This window comes from Vulpes lagopus, chromosome 10, assembly GCF_018345385.1.
Source record: "Vulpes lagopus strain Blue_001 chromosome 10, ASM1834538v1, whole genome shotgun sequence".
NCBI lineage: Eukaryota > Metazoa > Chordata > Mammalia > Carnivora > Canidae > Vulpes > Vulpes lagopus.
Window position 1 is genome coordinate 108,667,933 of NC_054833.1, and position 14,667 is coordinate 108,682,599.

The following is a 14,667-nucleotide window of genomic DNA, read 5'->3' on the forward strand; positions in this document are numbered from 1 at the left end:
TTGCAAGGTAAGTTCATTTGCTCAGTTTGCTTCTTTAGTACCACCGGGCATACAGGAGTGGAGGAAAGAGTTTTTGTCTGTGAAAAATATTGTCTGGCAGCACAGACAGATAAGTAAAACAATTAATGAGAAGGAAACCAAGGATCCACTTCTGTTAGGATAAACTAAACTGGAAACTAAGAATTTCTAATGTTTACCTAGTACTATGTAGGGGACAGAAAGAGGCCTGCTACTGGTAGACATATAAGCATAGCAATTAGGAAAGAAACAGACACTGTTGTGCAATAGAGATTTTCATTGGGTTGCACCACATGAGCTTATGTCCCTCTGCTCAGGGTCCATGCTTACCAAGTCACCCTTCACTTGCTACATCTTCTTCATATAGGCAAGGGTGTTGCCTACAGTGCAATACAACTGCATCCAGAAAAATAAAAAGGTATAGTCCTCACCATTAACTGATTTTCTGATTGAATCTGACCCTTGAGGGTTTGATTAGTATGAATTAGTCCTGCTGAATCAGTTCGGAGCAACCAGACATATTACACTCTTATTTTCAAAGTTGAGGACTAGACCATGACACACAGTGCCCACATCAAGCACTGCCATTTTAGGAAGTCCTATTATGCGGCCAAATGTTTTTATCTAGTCATATGCCCTTGCACAGTGTCTGTCTTCAAATTACTGAATAAAATATATTACCAAGTGTCTGAGTAGAAAGCAGGGAAATAATGAAAAGTGACCAGATCATATTAGCCAAGAATATACTAATGCATAGTATATCACTTATAGGCCAAACTCGATCATGCTCAGCAGTCTACCAGCACATGTGGATACAGGAAAGCTACTCATCATGAAGAACTGTGTGAGAGAACTTTCTATTAGCACTCACAGGGAAATGCCAATATGAAAGACCAAAGAGACCAGAAGGGAGCCTAAAGAGAACTCCAGTGCATAGTACCTCCACTTTAGTGACTCCTGGGACCTAACCACAGCCAGCATGACACTAATACAAAATATTAAAGTGTGTATGGAACACAAATGAGTGTCTGAATTGCTAGAATAATGCCTTAAACTGTCCATTCTGAGATTATGAATTACCTCAGTTGAGGTGAAACAGCCAGAAACCATAGTTTTTAACAAAGGGAGAACTGCACTGCTTTTTCTAATGTTCATCCTTACAGTGCCTGGGAATTTGGGGGGTCATTTTTTTGTCACTGCTGTTAAAAACCTTAGCAAAAAAAACCCCCAAAAAAACCCCCAAAACCTTAGCAACACAATGGTGATGTCCTTCAGGAAATATGACAGGTTAGCTACCACAGATAATCTTTTTCTGCATCACCATCCTTAAACAGTTTGATTATTTTCCACAAAAATTCCTTTACATTTATCTATAAATTCATCTGCTTATTATAAATCAGGATTACAGCAGAAGAACAAAAATCATTCTTTAACTTCCCACGGGAACCAGCTTAGATAATACTTAAAACCGAAGTTTTAACCTTTACCATGTTATAGCCCCCAACATTCATATCCAGCACCTGTGTGTGTGTTAAGGTGATTCCTCAAGAGGGTGACTGTTCTGAATGCCCTGCCACAGAGATGGCACTTGTGTGGTCTCTCATCAGTGTGACTTTTCATGTGACGATCCAAATTTGAACGCCGTGGACACGTATAACTGCAAAGCTCACACTGGAATGTCTTCTTTACACCTATATGCAAAACAAAACACTTACTTGTTGCAAGTTTAATCTGAATGTTAAATTTCTACAAATAAACTTCATTAGCCTTTTTAACTATATTCAATCTAAGTCATGTTAAATCATTATTATTTAATGCCACTAAAAGATTTACTTTTTTGTCTTCAGGACTTAAAAAATACTCAATCTGGAAAAACTTCTTTTAGACTGGTTAAAACGACTGGTACCCAGCTCATGATCTTAAAAAAACAAAACAAAAAACACTTACTATAAAATAATTTGCATATACCCTATGTTATTTATTTGCTTTATCTCAAAATGATTTTATGAGAGTAAAATGGATAAATTCATTTTACCTTTCTTTTTAATTTTTGTTGGTTTTGGAGGCTTCATGTTACCAACTACTTTCTCTGCATTAACCTCTGACAGCAGGCCCTCCTGCTGCTCTTCCTCAAAATCATAGACAGACACATCCACATCTTTGCCTTCCTCTGTGTAACGCAGTTTGCTCTTTTTGGTTTTCTTTGTTTTTTTGGCTGGTGGCTGATAATCTGGGTCTTTTTGCCAACTAGGATCTTCTTGAGGTGGAAGTTCCCCTTGCTCTAGCGTCTCCACCTCTCCATTGGCACCTACTTTCACCACTTGAAACCCTTCAGGCAAAGGTAAGGTGTGACATATCATGGGTTCGCTTTCTGCAAGGCCCTCTTTAGATACTTCATTCTCATAAGCCCCCTGAAGTTCTTCAACTGAAGTGGTAGCAACAGGTACAGTCACAGGAACAGGTACTTGGACAAGCTGAAGCTCTCCTATGTTTATAGGCTGTTCTTCCATATTTACAACCTGCAAGGTTATGATCTGGGTATCGTCCACAGCAGCCTCTGCTTCTGGAGCGACTGTACCCTCCATTACTTCAGTCTTCATCTGAAGAAGGGTAGGATCCAGTTGTTCCATCATTACCATCTGTACACTGCTATTGACATCCTGGACCACCTCACCCCCATCAGTCTGGTTCTGGGGTAGGTGGCAAGTATCCTCTTCCTGGCCCCCTTCCCGGCGTCTCTGATAAGTCTTTCTTTCCTTTCCTTTAATGAAAGTTTCAGACTCTTCCACAATGGCTTCAACCGCCTCACCTTCCATTTCCCCTTCCTTTATAAGGGAGAACACAGCTTGTTATTAATCTATTCATTCATTCATTCCACAGATTGTTATTTAAAATAAATCTTGTCTAAATGAAAATACATTTTAAAACAAAAAACGATCCCTGACAAATTAATTAGGAAATCAATGGTTGTTAAATTACAAAAAGACACAACAGATATTATGTGCCTCCTGATGGAAGAACAAACTACCCCCTATGAAGCAGTCTTATTATAAAAAACAAAAAATCTGAAACTAATCAAGTCTCTAGCTCCAACCACCAATTAACAGGAAATTGGTGACAGAGTATGTTAAATTACACTACAGGGATGAAATCAGGGTTAATCCCAACTGAAGGAAACTATGCAGGATTAACTACCCAGTTTCTTCTGCAAATAAATCACCAAGGCACAAAATGGGAAGGATAGAGGGAGAATTTACATATCAGTGGTTCTCAACCTGGGGTAACTTTGCCTCTGGGGGCATTTGGCAAGGCCTGTGACATTTCTGGTTGTCACTACTGGGGTAGATATGCTAGTAGCATCTCTAGTGGGTAGAGGCCAAACATATTACTAAATATTCTGATATGCATAGGTTCAGTCCTCCACAACAAAGAATTATTGGCCCCCAAATGTCAATAATGCTGAGGTTGAGAAACCCTGATAAACAAAAAGAGATATAAGAAATACAATAATGGGGCACCTAGGTGTGTCTCAGTCAGTTGAACCTCCAGCTCTTGATTTTAGCTCAGGTCAAGATCTCAGGGTTCTGTGATCAAGCCAGGCCTGTAGGCCTCTGCGCTCAGCAGGGAGTCTGCTTGTGGCTCTCTTCCCCCTCTGCCCCTCCCCCTGCTCTCTTTCTCTCTCTCTCTCTCTCTCTCTCTCTCTCTCTCTCACACACACACACACACACACACGTGTGTGCACGTTCTCTCTTAAACAAATACAATCTTTAAAGAAATATAGCAATCAATCACAACATATGGATCTCTTTGGATCCTAATTCAAACCAACAAACAATGTAAAAATATAGGACATGAGACAATTAGATTCAACTCTGGATTTTTTTTTCAACTCTGGATATTTGATGATATTAAAGAACTATTAACAAAATTAGTTTAAATCCTTTACATTTCCTGTAACTATTAATAAAAACACTGACAGAGAGCCTTGCTACTTTTCACTAAATTCTACCTTAGAAAAATACCCCATCATAGTGTTTCCTCACTCTATTTTTTTTGGAATCAGAATCAGACCTTGGATCCAGACTCCAATGGTCCTGATAGTGACTACCACACAACACTACCTCCTGTGTCATACCATCAACTTGACATTCATTTATTTCTCCTCTGTGAAACCACCAATTCCTTGAGAACAGGGACCATGTCTTAACAATTGTTTTTGTTCCTCAGCACTACACTCAGGTTGGTAGGTACTCAACTAATTGAACATATTTTAAAAAACAGGAAAAGAAAAATGAGCCAATTCACAGTTTCTGGCTCTTAAGCCTTGTGAATACCAAAGTACCCAGATACCTAACAGTAAAATGGGTCTGAACAATCATGTAATTCACAAAAAAATTTGACTTAAGTATATACAAGGGTTTTATTTTATTTTATTTATTTATTTTTTTTAGTATATACAAGGTTAATTCAAAATTAAAGTGTTTTGTATTCTTGCCCTAGTCTTACACAAAGCTTTTGTTACTTCTATTAGAGAAACATTTCTCCAATTCTCTGTTTGGGTACCTTAACACTATACCCATGCTGGTAGTCAGGACCACCCACAAGGTAGTACAAAGACTACAAAGAGCTGGTTCTGCATTCAAGGAGTTACTGTCTATTTTAATAAACCAAAGCTTATTTACTTAAGTAATTTCTATACCCAATGTGGGGATTGAACTCATAACCCCGAGATCAAGGGTCACCATGCTCTTCTGACTGAGCCAGCCAGGCATCCCTAAAGAGTTACTATCTAACTTAAGGGACAGAACAGCTACAATGGTTCTAGGTAAAAGTAGGTAGGTTCTGAGAACTATACTCAACTGGTGTGAACTAGTCACACTGTAAATTCTCAATAGTCACATGGGGCTAGGAGCTACCCTGTTGGACAGCACTGTGTTATATCTTTGTTTCTCAAAGCATGGTCTAAGGACTAGCAGCAATGGCATAACCTGCAACTTGTTAGAAGCACAGAATTTCAGGCTCTACTCTTTGTTTCTTAAACAATTATATTTGTGGGGTTTTTAAAGTTTTTTTTTTATTTAAGTAATCTCTACACCCAATATAGGGCTTGAACTTACAACCCTGAGATCAAGAGTTACATACTCTTCTAAGCAAGCCAGCCAGGCACCCCTTCAGGTTCTCCTCTTGATCCACAGGATCAGAATCTGCAATTTAATAGATCTCCAAGTGGTTTTATACGCTAAAGTTTGAGAGGTACTACTTTATACCATTGCTCTTCACAGATTAAAAAAAAAAAAAGTTTTTTCAGTTCGGGAAAGTCCCAAAATTAGTACCCCAACAAGGATGGGTAATTCCACATGTTGCAGTTAAGGAACAGAGAAAAAAGCCCATCTACCTTGGTGACATTCTTGGGAAAAATACCAAAGCACAAAGAACATAAAACTTATAAGCCATAAATTGCTAATGCTGACCATTCCAGACAATTGCTATTTTGATATCCTCAACTATAAAACTGATGGAGGAAAAACAATCTCTGAGCTCTACTGAGTTGTGAGGCATACAACAATTTGAAGAACACAGAAAAATCCATCTCCTCTTGGCCTTGAATTCAAAAACTTTTAAATATAAGTAACTTGCTTATAAATAACCAGGTCTAACCTAAAAGAAATCACTGGAATTAAAATCCAGGTAGAAAAAGAAAAAGTACAAGGAGTACAAATCGAAACCAATTGTGTTGCAGGGAACTGAGCCGACAGAGTATTCCCTCCCTGTGAAAAAAACACATGTAAGGTTCCTGAACATCAGCCTCTACTCAGGAACTCAAAAGCAGTAGCTTCAGTTTTGACAGAGAACAATCAGATACAAAGTAGCAAGGCACGGCCTCTCCCACACAGGGCTTAGAAAGCCCAAAGCATCACCTCAAGTAGTGGATCCCTTTACCTAACATTCTACAGGAGAAGGGAATCTCTCCCCTGAATTGGTAACTAACCTAATAGGCCGGCCCAGGTCTCTCTTCCCACCAGGTACTGCTCTACTCCCTATAACATCCCTTTAGCACTTCTGATCCATGTCTTCTCTTCCTTTACAGACTCCACTGTTTCCACTCAGTTTCTCTTAGCCAAACAACACACACAGAACACACAAAGAGACTCAACTCTAGGAAACAAACTGAGGGTTGCTGGAGGGGAGGTGGATGGGGGGATGGGCACTGGGGTAACCAGGTGATAGGCACTGAGGAAGGCAGTTGATGTAGTGAGCACTCCATGTTATAAGCAAGAGATGAATCACTAAATTACCTCTGAAACTAATAATACACTATATGTTAAATTGAATTAAAAAAAAAAAAAAGATTTCCCCCCTCTCATGCTCTACCTCTCTCCTTGCTTCAGTCATCCATGCTTTCTAGATTTTTCAAAGCTTTCTGTGGACCAATGATAATAAAAAGGCTTACATTTACTTTCAGAACATATATATATTTTTTTAGATTATCAAAGTATATTAGTTCATTTAGAGAAATCTGAAAAATGAAACACATTAAAGATTTTTTTTGAAGTAATTCATGGGGTACCTGCTGGCTCAGACAGTGGAGTGTGGGATTCTTGATCTTGGGGTTGTGGGTTCAAGCCCCATGTTGGGTACAGAGATTACTTAAAAAATAAAATCTTAAAAATTCACAATACCTAATCACCTAGCCCTTTGCTATTTATTCAGTTGTTTTTCCCCTATGGATAAGTGTTTTTATATAGATGAGATGACATCATACATATAGTTTGCACACACTTGTATATGGCCTTGTTCTCCTATCTTCAGAACCCAATGTTATTAAAAGGACTTCACTCCTCCTTGAGCCTTCTGTGGTCCCTCTGCTTGGTCCACAAGCCCATGTAGCAAGAACCATAGCAGCCAACTTCTCCTCACCCTCAATCTCAGTTTCTCTGGCAGCTGACGGTATGAAACTCGTATTCCTTCTTCACTAGCCTCTTTTCTCTCTTGGCTATGTCTTTCCCAAGTCTCTTCCTTCGTCTCTGAGAGCTATTCCACCTGCTCCTCTGAATACATCAAGGTCCTGTTCCTTGCTCTGTAGCCACTCCAACCGCTAGCCTTTTTTAAATTCAGCTGTCTCCAGAGATCTTTCAGATCCATTTCTGCAATTCCCTAGTTTCACTGCCTACAAGGGATCTCCCCATGTGGACGTTTGGCTACCACCTTCAACTCAGTGGCACTGGAGGAGGAACTACTGAACTGTAGTCTCTAATCCACCACTAACCAAACGAAGGCACCTAGAAAGTAGGTAGTCCTCTGAAGAACAGATCCTTTCTATATTCTCTGTCATCCTGGTGACAAAGTGAAGCTTAGAAACATTTGTTTTCATTAATTTATTTTATTTAAGATTTTATCCATTCACTTAACAAAGAAGAGAGAGAGCAAGCACAAGCAAGGGGACTGGCAGAGGGAGAGGGAGAAGCAGGCTCCCCACAGAGCAGGGAGCCTAACTCAGGGCTTGATCCCAAGACCCCAGGATCATGACTTGAGCTGAAGGAAGACACTTAACCTACTAAGCCACCTAGGCGCCCCTAATTTTCTGAATGAGCTACCCAGGTGCTCCTAATTTTCCCCAGTGCCTGGGTAGCTCAATCGGTTAGGTGTCTTCCTTTAACTCAAGTCATGATCTTGGGGTCCTGGGATCAAGCCCTGTGTTGGGCTCCCGGCTCTGTGCGGAGCCTGCTTCTCTCTTTCCCCTGTCCCTGTGTTACTCCCTTATCCCTCATTCCCAACTTGTGCTCTCATAAATAAAATCTTAAAAACAAAAACAAACAAACAAACAAAAAACCCCACAGGCACCTGGGTGGCTCAGTCGGTTAAGTGTTTGCCTTCGTCTCAATCCTGGGATCAAGTCCTGCATCAGGCTCCCTGCTCTGTGGGCAGCCTGCTTCTTCCTCTCCTTCTGCCTGCCACTCCCCCTGCTTGTTCTCTCTGTCAAATGAATAAATAAATATTTTTTTAAAGTAATTTTTAGTGTTAACTTATTTACTTAGTAAACTCTACCCCCAATATGGGGCTTGAATTCATGACCCCAAGATCAAGATTTGCATGCTTTACTGACTGGGCCAGCCAGATGCCCCAAGGACATTTTTTTGAAAAATCATTTGATCAACTTCTAGGATAAGCAAGAGAAGGTTTCCTTAGACTGGCACAGTGATCCTGGCACCTAGAAACGTTGGGGCCGGCAGAGAGGAAAACTGGCACTTGAGCACTTACTTATCAGCCCTTGCTGACTACGGTTGAGTGGGAGGATGCAGAAGCCTAGCCTGTAACAGGGGCCCCTGCTGCCTGGCCATGTTCCTAGCCACCAGCCTGGCCCGCATACTTGGGAGCCTACTAAATCGGCACTCTCCCTCTTGCCTCAGTCTCTTCTTTGCCAGCTCTATGTTGCTCAAATCTTTTGCATCTTAAATCTTCCTTTAACCCACTCAATAATTTAGCATCTACCATTTCTTTATTCCCTTCATGGTCAACCTCACACTAGCTATCTCAACTCCTTTATTTCTCTTCCATGCCTTGGTTCACCAGTATGGTTTCTGTTCCCCAATTCTCTATTGAATTGCTTAAGGTGAGCAATGGCCCTTAACTGGCAAATCCAAAGGAGACTTTTCTGTCCTGATTTGACTTGACCTCTGTGTGGAATTCACCATTCTATTCTAGGCTTTATCCCAGAATTATGCCAGACCATCAGAAAAAAAAAAAAGCTGGGTATATTTGGGTCACATGGTCTTATCCCCTACAGAACTGCTTTCACCAAGTTTTGTTTTGGCATTATGCCCTTGGCTTACACTAAAGGATACGTGGGAGAAATTTTTGAGTTGCATGCTTGAAAAAGCTTTTCTTCCAAACTAAGAAATTTTTTTTTCATTGTTGAGACCCATGTAACAGGATTGTGAGTTACCATTTTTTTTAGTTGGCCATACCTTGATCAATTTGTTTCCTCCCAAACTATGTAATAATAATTTTCTGTTCTAATTTGTATTTTCTAGGGTTTTGATTTTATATCTTCTTTTTTTTGGCGGGGGGTGGGCAGGAGGAGATAGAGCCCCAAGCAGGATCCCTGCCCAGCATGGAGCCTGATGCAGGGCTCAATCTCAGGACCGAGCCAAAATCAAGAACCAACTGAGCACCAACTAAACCACCCAGGAGCCTTTTCATTTCTTTATTTAAAAAAAAAAAAAAAAAGATTTTATTTATTTATGCATGAGAGACACAGAGAAATAGAGAGAGGCAGAGACATAGACAGAGGGAGAAGCAGGCTCCATGCAGGGAGCCTGATGCGGGATCGATCCCAGGACTCCAGGATCACGTCCTGAACCGAAGGCAGGCACCAAACCAGTGAGCCACCCAGGCGTCCTGACTTTTTCACTTCTTAATTATATATTCTGTGTATTTCCTCAAATTCTTTGTGGAGTAAGATGGGTTATCAACTTAAAACTGTATATACATACATATTTAATACATAGAAAATACAAAAAATACAGAAATGAAGGGAGTTACCATTATTAAGAAATGTATCAAAATAAAAATAACCACAATTAAAATTTTGCAGACATATTTGAAGGTTATAAAACTCTCCCAAGAAACATAAAAGACCTCACTAAACAGGGACACTATCTATATCCATGATCAAAAAGGCCAAACATCATAAAGCTGTTCATTCTTTCTCCTTTACATACAGTATTTTTAAAATGTCCGAAAAACAAGCAAGATAATGATAGCAATGAAATTTCCAAAAACTGAAGGCAACTTTCTATTTCCAAATATTAATATATTATAAAGCCACAGTAATTAATATAGTGTACACTGTCACTATCACAAACAGCCAATTTAAACAGAAGAGACAATTCAGAAACAATCCACAGAATATAAAAAGCTTGTCATTTAAAAAATTAGTGGGAAAAAAAAATTAGTGGGGAGCAGAGGATTATTCCATAAACGGTGCCAAAAAGCTATTAAACTATTTGGAAAATACGGAGTTATGTATATTTTTGAATTATATTTTTAATCCACTGGAATACGTTCTGTCGTCTAAGAGATAAGGAGATGTGGGGATGCCTGGGGGCTCAGCAGTTGAGCATCTGCCTTTGGCTCAGGGTGTGAACCCAGTGTTTGGGATCAATTCCTGCATCAGGCTCCCTGTAAGGAGCCTGCTTCTCCCTCTGCCTGTGTTTCTGCCTCTGTGTCTCTAATGAATATATAAATAAAATGTTTTAAAAAAAGAAAAAGATAAGGAGACATTAAAAACAAAATACAGCAACAATTAAAAAAAGAAAACCCCATCTTGGGAAAAAAAAAAAGTGAATAGCCTCAGAATGAGGAAGTCTTTGTGCTAAGACACAGAAATAATAGGAGAAACTTGAATTAGTGAAATTGTGACCTTAAGAAAAAATTCTTATGACAAAAACACCAAACAAAATTAAAAAGAAAACAGTTAACAAGAAAGAAGTATTATTTATAACGTATGTGACAAAGAATTAACATCTTTATCATATGCCTGTAAAATTTGTAAGAAAAAGATAAACATCTCAGCACCTGGGTGGCTCAGTGGTTGAGCATCTGCCTTTGGCTTAAGTTGTGATTCAACTGAGTCTCACATCAGGATCCCCACAGGGAGCCTGCTTCTTCTTCTTCTTTTTTTTTTGAAGATTTTATTTATTCATGATAGTCACACAGAGAGAGAGAGGCAGAGACACAGGCAGAGGGAGAAGCAGGCTCCATGCAGGGAGCCCAACGTGGGATTCGATCCGGGTCTCCAGGATCGCGCCCTGGGCCAAAGGCAGGTGCTAAACCGCTGTGCCACCCAGGGATCCCCGGGAGCCTGCTTCTCCCTCTGCCTATGTCTCTGCCTCTCTCTGTCTCTCATAAATAAATTAATAAAATCTTAAAGGGAAAAAAAAAGATGAACACCAAAAGAAAAAGCTGGGCAAAGGACACAAACAAATGACTCAAAGAAATACAAATGGAAGATGAGTTAAAAAGAAAAAAAGAACCTCTTTAACACTAAATCAAACAACAAAAAATAAAGCAAATTAAAATATCATGACAACATGTTATCTCTATGCCTGCCATGGCTGTTTTAAAGGATAATCCGTCATATTGGTCATGATGCCATGAAATCAGCAAGTTAGCTGATAATATAAATCAAGAATTTTAAAAATATTCAAATTATAATCCAGTAACTCCAATTCACTTTATGCCTAGAAATACTCAGAGATGAACATCAAGATTATAAGGATATTATTTTATTTATTTAAGTAATGTCTACACCCAATGTGAGGCTTGAACTCATGACCCCAAGAGATGAAAAGTTACATGCTCATCTGACTGAACCAGTCAGGTGCCTCTGATTATAAGGGTATCATTAATCAAAGTGAATAATTCTAAACAACTTAAGAAGTACAACCATAGGTGAATAGTCAAAACTTGGAAAATGATACACCCACAAAGTGAAATATACATTGAAAATCACATATCAATATAATGCGTAATATGAGGAAAATGCTCATTCCATATTAAAAAAAAAAAAAAGGAAGGGAGGGGCAAGAGAAGCAGAATGGAATAGTCATCAAGAGCTTCGGCCCTCCAGCCGGAAACCTGAATCCCAATTCTGGTTCCTCTACCTAACTAGCAGTGTGACATGGAATGAGATATGCTACCCCCTTCTGTGCCTCAGTATCCTTTTTTTTTTTTTTTTGAGATTTTATTTATTTATTCATGAGAGACACAGGCAGAGGGAAAAGCAGGCTCCACACAGGGAGCCCGATGTGGGACTCGATCCCGGGACTCCAGGACCACGCCCTGGGCCGAAGGCAGGTGTCAAACCGCTGAGCCACCCAGGGATCCCCTCTCAGTATCCTTCTGTACAGAATAGGAACAATAATGGTATCCACTTCATAAGCTATCATAAAGATTCAACAGAACAATGCGCACACACAGCCTAGCTACTGTGCTCCTATCATTATACTGTGCTCCTCTGGATCCTTCACCCTGAGGATAATGAATACATGTTAGCCAAACAAGTTTTTAACTTTTCAGTTTCCTAAATTCTTCGTTTCTAAAAGAGTTTATTTATTTGAGAGAGAGAGAGTGTGTGTGTGTGTGCGCGCACATGCATGAGTAGGGAGGAGAGGGAGAGGAAGCAGCACACTCTCCGTCAAGCAGGGAGCGTGATGTGGGGCTTGATCCCAGGACCTGGGGACCATGAGCCAAGCTGAAGGCAGACACTTAATTGAGACACCCAGGTGCCCTTGAATTCTAATCATAAACCTTACATAAATGTTCCCCACTATAATCTTCTCTGAAAAACTACTCTATTTCTGCAGGATGAAGGCATGAACCAATGGACACAACTTGGTGACCGACCAATTCTAGGAAAGAAAGAGAAAAAGAAGAGCCAAAAAGGAACACAACAGCATTCCAGGCTGGTCTCTCTTTACTAGTCTGTCCAGCGTATTGATGCCTGATGAAACTTTCCTTCTGAAATGAGATACAAAAACTCATGGTGGTTGAAGCTTACCAAATCAACTCCAAATTCTATTTCTTTTTCTAAAGTAATTTTCATGCCCAATGTGAGTGAGGCTCAAACTGACATCAAGAGTTGCATATTCCGGGACACCTGGATGGCTCAGCGGTTGAGCGTCTCTGCCTTTGACTCACGGCGTGATCCTGGAGTCCCAGGATCGAGTCCCATATCGGGCTCCCTGCATGGAGCCTGCTTCTCCGTCTTTGCCCCATCCCCATGTCTTTGCCTCTCTCTCTGTGTGTCTCTCTCATGAATAAATAAATAAAATTAAAAAAAAAAAAAGAAAAAAGAGTTGCATGTTCTACTGACTGAGCCAGCCAGGCACCCATCAGCTCCGAATTCTTTAGCTGCACTCTCAAAACTCTGAAGAGTTTGTCCTCATCCTTTCCACCCACCTAACCTCACCTTATGGGCATCTTCTAAACAAGTGCCTATTGTCCCCTCCCAACTCAAGTGACCCCCTAAATCACATCTTCTCAAGTATAAACTGACTTTATGTTTGTCTGGTTTTCACTGTAGTACACTGTTCTTTTTTTTTTTTTTTTTTTAATTTTTTATTTATTTATGATAGTCACAGAGAGAGAGAGAGAGAGGCAGAGACACAGGCAGAGGGAGAAGCAGGCTCCATGCACCGGGAGCCTGATGTGGGATTCGATCCCGGGTCTCCAGGATCGCGCCCTGGGCCAAAGGCAGGCGCCAAACCGCTGCGCCACCCAGGGATCCCTGTAGTACACTGTTCTAAGTTTGTTTTTCCCTCACATAGTCTATTAGCTTGTTGAGAGGAATTATTATGCCTTTTAATTCCGTATCCTCTACAGCAATAAATACAAAACACTGTTACAAAAATAGTAGACAATATCAGACACTCAATATCGACATTACTATCATGTGAAACACATATAAATGGTTCCTGTCCATAACAAGAGCAGGGAATATGGAAAAACAAAATATTGTATGCTTCATCGAAGCTTAGCTGTATGATTTCCTTTATTGCTGTTTGTGTCATTTCTTGTGTGATTTCTTAAAGAAAAATAAAAAGTCCTAACAATACAATTATGGGTTAGATCTTAAAAATCCTACCAATAAAAATAAAGGCTAGAGGCACCTAGCTAGCTCAGCCAGTAGAGCATGTGACTCTTGATCTTGGGGTCGTGAGTTCAAGCCCCATGTTGTAATTGGAGCTTACTTAAAATAAATAAATAAATAAATAAATAAATAAATAAATAAATAAATAAATAAATAAATAAAACAAAATGCCCTGAATCATGCACTGTAGGTGCTCAATAAATATGTTTTGGATGAAAAAAAAAGTTTTTTTTAAAAAAGATTTTATTTATTTATTCATGAGAAACAGAGAGAGAGACACACACACAAACACAGGCAGAGGGAGCAGACTCCATGCAGGGAGCCTCATGTGGGACTCAATCCTGGGTCTCCAGGATCACACCCTGGGCTGAAGGCAGTGCTAAACCAGAGCCACCTGGGCTGCCCGAAAAAAAAAATTTAAATAAAGACTGACTATTCTCCCCCGCCCCCCCCAAAAGACTGACTATTCTAATTTTGAAGACAGTAAAATTTAGTCATTTATCACCCAGATTATACTGCTGTACAGCCAATATGTCAGATATTTTCCAAAGGAAATCAACCAAAATAACCTTTTACACTCAGCAATACAGAGTTTAGTCCTCTGGGGAGATCAGTTATTGTAAAATACAAATGTACTAAAAATGATAGATAGATACTGAGAATAAGATAGTAAAAAAGGATAATTTCTCGTAGTCTATTTTATAAATAAAAATACCACAACTTTTTAATATACTGTTCTTTACAAGGGATAAGTGATTGCTAAAAAACAAAACAAAACAAAAAAAAACCCCTAACTTATTTTCTGGATCACATTAGAAGACTATCTATACACTCTTGGCAAAAATAGTAATCTCAAGTTCCCATGATTATAAGAACACAGTATATAATACATGTAACATACAAAATAAGTATTAATCAATTGTTTAGGTTATTAGTGAGGCTTTTGGTCAACAGCAGGCTGTTAGTTACATTTTTTGGGAGTTAAAAGTAATACT

General features: G+C 39.5%; 1 protein-coding gene across 4 annotated transcripts in view; it reads right to left on the reverse strand.

Annotated features, from left to right (window-relative positions):
- The window catches only part of CTCF (CCCTC-binding factor), a 55,131-nt gene that overhangs the window by 22,662 nt on the left and 17,802 nt on the right, over positions 1 to 14,667 (reverse strand). For 3 of the 4 annotated variants that reach the window (XM_041769927.1, XM_041769926.1, XM_041769929.1), the window contains 2 exons: positions 2,054 to 2,843; positions 1,539 to 1,709 (listed from right to left, as the gene is read on the reverse strand). In XM_041769927.1, coding sequence (XP_041625861.1) covers positions 1,539 to 1,709; positions 2,054 to 2,834 — 952 coding nt within the window. In that variant the 5' untranslated portion in view covers positions 2,835 to 2,843. Of the gene's footprint in view, positions 1 to 1,538; positions 1,710 to 2,053; positions 2,844 to 7,860; positions 7,922 to 14,667 lie in introns of those variants that run through there. The other variant, XM_041769928.1, reaches the window with a different exon arrangement.